This window comes from Crocuta crocuta, unplaced genomic scaffold, assembly GCF_008692635.1.
Source record: "Crocuta crocuta isolate KB4526 unplaced genomic scaffold, BGI_CrCroc_1.0 scaffold141, whole genome shotgun sequence".
In the NCBI taxonomy this organism is placed as follows: Eukaryota; Metazoa; Chordata; class Mammalia; order Carnivora; family Hyaenidae; genus Crocuta; species Crocuta crocuta.
Genome location: NW_027527951.1, coordinates 1,595,322 through 1,603,835, shown reverse-complemented (window position 1 = coordinate 1,603,835; position 8,514 = coordinate 1,595,322). Strand labels below are relative to the sequence as shown.

The window sequence follows — 8,514 nt, the reverse complement described above, 5'->3', positions numbered from 1 at the left end:
CGTCAACCTCTGGTTTATTTTCTATCATTGAGTCTCTTGTGGTTTGTTTCCCTCTCTATACTCTTTTTTAATCCATTCCTGTGTGTTTCGTTTATTAAATTCCACATATGAGTGAAATCATATGGTATTTGTCTTTCTCTGACTTCCTTCGCTTAGCATCCTACACTCTAGCTCCATCCATGTGGTTGCAAATGGCAAGATTTAAAGAGCACCATAAAATCAAGAACAGATAATATGTTAAAATACATACAAAATGAAACCATTTGAGGGGATGTTATAGTAGACAACATTACTGGGTTGGACAGGGACTATTAGCTGGGAGGGCTTCAATATGGACAAGTGCTTTTGAGCCAGGTTTCAAGTGTGGGTTGGGGAATTGGATTAGGGACACATTCTAGGTGGGATGAACAGCATCTAACAAAAACAGAGAGATGACAGCAGGTGAGATGCATGCATAACACATAGGTTTGCTTATGTTTGAGCAGGTGAGCATTGAATCTAAAAGGGGCTGTAGCCAGTTTTTTGTGAGGGGTTGGGGGACTCAGCTCTTGAAACATGTAAATGGAGAGTCTGAATGCATGCTGAGGAGCTTAGATTTTATGTGGCAGACATTTGCAAACCATTACAAATTTCTAAGCCAGAGAGTTGCAAAAACAAATTCAGGAAATATACTCTTAAAGTACGTATTCAATAAAATACATGGAAATAGGTTTGTAAAAAGAGGCCTGAAATATTATTTACCACCTTATTTCTGTTGGTGAGTTTGTTGAAGTCCATGGTTTTTTTGTTTGTTTGGTTGGTTTTTGTTTTGTTCTTTTTTTAAGTTCAGCTTTACCTTTGCAGTTATTCTCCACATCTGAGTCCGTCCCTGTCAGGCTTCAACTTTGCCCTGTACTTATCTGCAGCTTAAATGTCCCGTTGGTATCATAATTTATTAGTCTTCATGCTTTACTTATCTTCCTGTCTTCATATCCTAATTTATTGCCACTTTCTCTGTGGAGTATTCGCTGGATGTCCTAATACATGTATAACATAGCCCTTCTTTCAGCCCCTAGAACTTTATTTTTTTACTTTTATCACTTACCTGATTCTGTTAGTGTTATGATTATTTCTCTGTCTCTTTGATTATTTTAAAGTTCCATGAGGGCAGCAGCTAGGGAATTGGAGCATCATTTTTTCATTAACAATTTGATGTGTGCCACCCTATGAACAAGACCGAATTACATCCTGCCTTAACGAACTTAGAGCACACAGTGACATCAGAAATTTAGCAAATACCTTGCCCATAAATATTTGTTGAAGAAATAAATCCATAAATGTACATGAATAAGCCTATCTAGAACCTTCAAAGGGCTCAGAAGAAATTATTCTTTTTAGATTGTCCCTTTAAACACCAAACTTTTAATTTTAATCATACCTGACAAAAACTTTTCATGGTACCCTATACACTTTTTTAAAAAACTTTTTATAGTTTATTTTTGAGACAGAGAGAGAGAGACAGAGCATGAGTGAGGGAGGGACAGAGAGAGAGGGAGACACAGAATCTGAAACAGGCTCCAGGCTCTGAGCTGCCAGCACAGAACCCAACACGGGACTCGAACCCACAAACTGTGAGATCATGACCTGAGCCGAAGTCAGATGCTTAACTGACTGAGCCACCCAGGCGCCCCTATGGTATCCTATACACTCTTATACCTATAAGCGGTCTCTTTTTCTAGAGTTAAGGTTTTGTTAGACTTTGTATCAAGATCATTTTATCTTCCTACCTTACTGGATTGAATAGGCATTTACGTATAGGAGATGACTGTATAGATCGTTTTAAGAGTGAGTTGGAAATACTGGGACCACTGTTATGTGGTCAGAGCTGAGTCAGAGATTTAAGCATTAACTGTCAAGCTTCCCACCCCCTACAAAATACATGATCTCTTTAAATACAAGATATGGAAAGATAATCTTCTCTCTCCCTCCCCTCCCTTCACCTTTCTTTCTCTCTTTCTTTCCATTACTACTTATATATTTTATGGCTTTGAACTTTTCTCATTTGTTACATATAAAGTTAATTTCTGCTTTAATTAAAAATGTTCCACTGTTTGCTGGATAAATTATTTTTTTCATGATACGTTAATTCTTACAAAGTATGGGTATAAAAAGAAAATCTCTTCTGACCTTTGAACTCAAATAGGAATGCTTGCTGACTGCATAGTTATGGGCAAAACAATAGTTTCAAAACATATTAAGTGCTTGGATTTAGTGAATGTTATATGTAAGCACTTTTATGCCTTGGGGAAAATGCTGATAATACTCTTTTAAGAGAGCAAGATAAATACTGAAATGTGTACAGAATTATTTTTATTTTCATCTGTTATGAACCATATTGGACACAAATATTAATTCAGTGGGGAACTTTAAACTGAATAAAATCCCTCTTCAGAGTAACGATAAGAAGTTTTAGATATATGGTATTTTTTGATATAGCAAAAGCATGAAAAGGATTAAACAGCTTGGCATTCAGGCTCTCTGATCTAATAAGTTCTGACTGATGCCACAAAGTTCAGAGCACAGTAATAAAGCAAGGTCATGTAAGATGCACATGCTTATGTGAACTTAAAAAAGCACATTAAGTCACTCACATGTGCATAGAGAGAAAAAAAAGAACACACCCGTGTGATCAGAAAAGACCCCAGAAACAGTTCAAGTGTTTCATTTTGTGGCATTTCCTCAGCTATTGGCAAATTTTGGTAGAACATTAGAATTAAAGCAAATGTTAAGATCTGGAGAAGACTTTAATGGGGCAAAAGAAAAGAGTCAACTTCTGGAAAGCCGTAGGTAACAGCTTTAAAAACATGGACTTGAAACAATAATTTTCTCTTCCATAGAACTCCAATTCAATTAAGATTATATAATTGATACAATATAATCATAGTACCTCATGTCAGACCATTCAAACCAAGGTGATAGATATTGCAGATATCGGTTAGAAGCTGTGATTGTTCTTTATATTCTTCTTGGTTAAATTTTCTCTGCATAGACCATTTTATTTAATAGAAGAAAATCCCCCATTTAATACACACCTGTATTTTGGAAAAGGGACTGTAAAGATATACAGAACTATTATCTGTTAATAAATCAAAACTGAACATAAACCAAGTACAGATAATACAATCTGTTAACATGTGGTCAGAGTTACTAGCAAAGGCTGAAATTTAAGAGATAAAAGGAGCAGGGGTGCCTGGGGGCTCAGTTGGGTAAGCTTCTGACTTCTGCTCAGGTCATGATCTCCGTTTGTTTGAGCCCTGCGTTGGGCTCCGTGCTGACAGCTCAGAGCCTGGAGCTGCTTTGGATTCTGTCTGTCTCTCTCTCAAAAATAGATAAAAATAAAAAAAGAGATAAAAGAGTAAATTTGTATCTGATTACTTCTACTGTAGAAAAAACCTGCTGTTTGGAAAGACGAGTGTTTGTTAGATTAAATGGTGAAGGGATTTTACCATTGTGGCCACCCTAAGATTTGCCTTCAGACTTGTTCAGAATTGGCTTTAACTTTGTGACTTTTGAAACATTCCTTTATACACAAAACATCAACCCGCAACTGCTGACTATCTATACAGAGGCAGGTGCCAGCAACTTTGGTCTAATAGAAGAGTAGGCTGGACAAGTTCAGCAGGAGTTTCTTAATAACAGTGGGTTTTTCTTTGTTGCCTCAGCTGTCCAGTATCTGCAGAGCAGCAGTACATGCTGGGGTGGTTCGAAATCACGGTGGTTATGTTGACGTCATGCCTGTGGACAAAAGAAAGACTTATACTGCGTCTTTTCAGAATGGAATCTTCTCAGAAAGGTAAATTTAAAAATATGTATACATATATATTTTGTATTTTATATAGTGATAGTCTTTCTCCCTCTCTCCTCCTGTGTCTCTCTCTCTTTCTCTACATATACATACGCGCACCTTTATGCTTGCTTTACAACCAACTCACTTCAGTATGGTTTGGAGTTATGTGGCTACACCAGCATGTTTCCTTTGCACTGAAATAGTCAGTCTTCCAGGGATGGGAGAAGCTGAAGTACTCGAGGTGCCTGTCTCCTCCGGGCTTATAAAAATCAACATGAAAATCGGATTATGAGTCAGAACCACTCTTTTGTTAATTGTTAATAAGGAAATTTCTTTCATCCTCCTTTGGATTTTCTAGATTAGTTTTTATATGTAATTCTTTGTAGGTGAGCAAGGCACTGAATATTTTTCTAATCCAGTTATACATTGACAAAGTGTTTGACAAAAGAACGAATGAGTCTGATTTACCCCAGAACCAAATTCACTTTTTGATTGGAAGTTGGATATCTAGTATAATGAATGCTTTCTGGTCATTTCATACTATTTGGTCCATTAGTATTATATATTATATATTTTATTGGTTTGGGAAAATTCAGATGACTTACTTATTCAAGTATTAAAAAAAAAGTTAAGAGCACAGAACCTATAGAGATTTTTCAAATCATTTGTATTCATGGAAGTAATATTAGCTCTCATGTATATTGTATGGATACAGAAAAATCTCTAACTTTTAGACATTTATTGGGTTGTTCAAAATTGCCAATGGAGGTTCAACATCTACAGTAAAGTTTCTGTAAAGGACATGAAAGGATGTGCCATACTGGGTATCTAGATTGACTTCCACATAACCATCTGAGTGCCATCCTTATAAGAAGACAGCTTTGCATTTACCATCTATTTTCAGCAGATTTTTATCAAGAAGCCATTATTAAGAAGGTGACTTCTTTATAATCTGACTCATGTGGTTCATAGCAATACTCTAGAGCACTAACTTATTATTTCCTAAATTGGATAAAATTTAAATTGTATTGCTATCATACTTATATTTTTAACATCTATGGTTTCAAGAAAAAAATTAAGTTTATTTAGAGGGAGAGAGAGAGAGCATTCAGGTGAGCTAGGAAAGGGCAGAGAGAGAGAGGGAGAGAGAAAATCCCAAGCAGGTCCTGCACTGATAGTGAAGAGCCGGATATGGGGCTTGAATTCATAAACTGTGAGATGATGACTTGAGCTAAAGTCAAGAGTCCCACGCTCAACCTACTGAGCCACCCAGGTGCCCTGATTTCAAGAAAAATTTTAGTGAGGAGATTTAATGGTCAAATCTGAAACAGCCTAGGAATTTCTTCAGTGAAANATTATATAATATAAATTTATATAATTATATAAATACATAATTATAGATATATTGTATATAATATATACATATATACAATAGAAATATATTGTATGATATATGAAATAGATATGTATAAAATACATTTTTTATGTATAAAATACATTTTTTAGTTGTAGAGTCTCATATATAATTTAATAAGCTAAACTAAGTGGTGTTTCATTTACCTGTCATATTTCTTATATTTATTCTAAAACTATAAGATGATATCCTGAGAAAACTGAGAATAATCATTATTTCTGAACACTTACTATGAATTTCCCAGATGCTGCCGAGCACTTTAAGTATAGTAGCTCAGCTCCACCTACAGCCCTTTAAAGTCAATTCTGTAAACCCTGATTTAAAAAAATTTTTTTTAATGTTTTATTTATTTCTGAGAGAGACAGTGAGAGACAATGTGAGCAGGGGAGGGTCAGAGAGAGAGGATGATACAGAATCTGAAACAGGCTCCAGGTTCTGAGCTGGCAGTCAGCACAGAGCCCGATGCGGAACTCGAACCCACGAACCGTGAGATCATGACCTGAACTGATCTCAGGTTTACCTCTGTAAACCCTGATTTCATAGATTTGTTCACTTAGGCTCAGAAAGGTTAAATGATGTGCCCAAGCTCTTCTAACTAGTCAGTCTCAGAGATTGGTTTCAGCGGTAGGTCTGTAGACTCAGAAATATGCATTTTTCCCAGTGTATCACTGTGTACGAAGAGTAAATACACCAAACACATTCACTCTCTAGGGCACTGTCAACCTGTTTCCTATAAATAAAGATGGCTTTTGATTGTCCATCTGCTTGTACGAAAAACCTGGTGTGTCTGTGTTTATTGAACACGTTTATGTGCACTTTTGTGATCTCATACTTTTTCACTCTAAAAACTCTCCCCTTTCTTTTCTTGTTTGTAAATATATATGTAAAAGGAATTGCAGTTTGTCTTACTCTTAGCACTTACTGTGATTCTCTCTAAAGGCCCCTTTTTATTACTAAGAAAAACTTCATGCAAAAATGTAAAGACTTTAAAAGTTTATATTTGATTAGAATAAATAACAACTAATGATATTATCAGTGTTTTACCTTTTAAGCATTAAAATGAAACATAACTGATATTGCCAAATAAAATATAAGGAATTTAAGAAAGAATTAACTGTATGATTCTTATTGCTTTTAACTTGTGTTTTAATATATGTTGTGTTTAAAGTGAGATTGAGTGCTTGTATGCGTGTTTCCATTTCAGTGAAGAAATTCTTAGGACCTTTCAGATTTGACCACTAAATTCCTCACCAAGACTTTTCTTGAAACTATAGATGTAAAATATGAATAAGAATGGTGGCAAAATGTTTTAAATTTCACCAGACTTAAAAAATATTAAGTTAGTATTCTAGAGTATTGCTTAATTATCACTGTCTTCTCAACTTGCAGTTAACTTTTAACCATATCAGTCAGTTGTAAACCTGGATCTCAATATTCCTCCAGTAAAATGGAAAAACAGCTGCCTAATTCTGCTTTATTAGAAGCAAAGGTTGTAATATAGGAAAACATGATCTGGAATTTAAGTTCTATATAAAATACTATTATTACTGTGCACCTTAAATTTTAGTAAACTTGCAGCCCAGCATACAACCAAGATTTAAAGAATTATGTCATCCTCACTCAGGCTTTCAAATAGCTATAAATTATAGTAGCCTAAAGAAAGCTGGCCATCTGGATTCATAGAACTGCTTTCTTGACTGTCATAAGTAAGCATGATTTATTTGGAGGATTATATGCGGAGATGACATCAATATAATTTTTGTATTTTTTTACAGTTTACAGAATCCTCCAGGAGGAAAGGCATTCAGAGTATTTGCTGTTGTGTGAAATGGAACACTTGGAAAAGGATCGTAAAGACTATTCCAAATGCCATATTTCTGAAGTTTGTATAAAATTGTAACATTACTGTACAGAAGTTATCAACTATTTTCAGCCCCCAAAAAAGTGCCAAATGCATATAAATCTTGATAGACAAATTCTGTAAAAATAAAACATGGGACATTATTAGCTTTGGGAAAAGTAATGAATATGTAATGGTTTTAGAAATCCTGTGTTAAATATTGCTATATTTTCTTAGCAGTTATTTCTATAGTTTATTACATAGTCATGATTGTTCTACATTTCACATGTACTTTTATATGGTGCTTTGAATATGCCACTAATAAAATGAATCTAAACATTGAATGTGAATGGCCCTCAGAAAATCATCTGGTGCATTTAAGAATAATGAACTCTCAAAAAATGAAAGGAACCATATTACCACATTTTTCCCAGTTCAATACTATGCCATTACCTACTCCAAATAATCAGAAATTGTTTTCCTCTTAATACCTGTATAGTTTTTCTTTTCTGTTATGTTTAGGCATATAGAATATTATGTCCTGATATTGCACTTCTTATTTTGTATAAAGTAATTCCTTAATTTCCAAATGAATCTATTAAAATGTTTGATTCCTTGGGAATGGCTTTAATAGTAAGTGGAATGAACTATTTATTCCATAGTAGAGTAGTGGTATGAAAACATTCCTAGTGATAATATAGTGAATATAGGGTTAAGCACAGGCAGCCAGAACTTTCTATATGTTGTTCAAACTGAGGTCACACATTTTTCTTTTGTATCCTGGCAAATACTCCTGCAGGCCAGGAAGTATAATAGCACAAATTTTAACAAAGATAAACTAATGTATTGCATCACCATTGCCACTGATTTTATTAATGGTAAATGGCCTTGTGTATAAATGTTTCCGTATTATGGTACCTATCATGGTGTTATATTTGTTTCTATGAAAAAATGTATTGTGCTTTGAGATTAAAAATCTGTAAAATGTTAATTTTGGTATTTTTTTTCCCGCTGGTGAATTTACTCTTTCCTTGTAAACATATTAAAATTAATCATGTTTCAAAATATTATTTTTAGTCTAATTTCTTCCTTATTTTGATTTAGAAATCACTTTAATTAACACAATTTTTGCAAGTCTTTTAAACTTGGGTTGTTGGATTAATATAAATAACATCCATAATACCAGAAGTCTGTAAAGTCAACTTGATTATTTAGGTATTTGTATATGAAAGCAAAGACAATCATATATTTAGAAGCATCATATCAAAGGAAAATTTGAATAAAATGAGGAAAGAATATGAAAGATATAAAATAATTATTAAACATTGACCAGACAGTAAATACTTCATACATTTTCAGAAAATAAGTGACTATATATTCAGGAGCAGAAAAAAGGGAGATAAATCACATGCAGAATCTGGGAAAGTAAGACAG

General features: G+C 34.1%; 1 protein-coding gene across 2 annotated transcripts in view; it reads left to right on the top strand.

Annotated features, from left to right (window-relative positions):
- The window catches only part of CRISPLD1 (cysteine rich secretory protein LCCL domain containing 1), a 46,022-nt gene extending 37,980 nt beyond the window's left edge, over nt 1-8,042 (top strand). For both annotated transcript variants that reach the window (XM_077752463.1, XM_077752464.1), the window contains 2 exons: nt 3,702-3,832; nt 7,016-8,042. In XM_077752463.1, the coding sequence (XP_077608589.1) occupies nt 3,702-3,832; nt 7,016-7,067 (183 nt within the window). In that variant the 3' untranslated portion in view covers nt 7,068-8,042. The remainder of the gene's footprint in view (nt 1-3,701; nt 3,833-7,015) is intronic.
- Nucleotides 8,043-8,514: the final 472 nt, after the last annotated feature.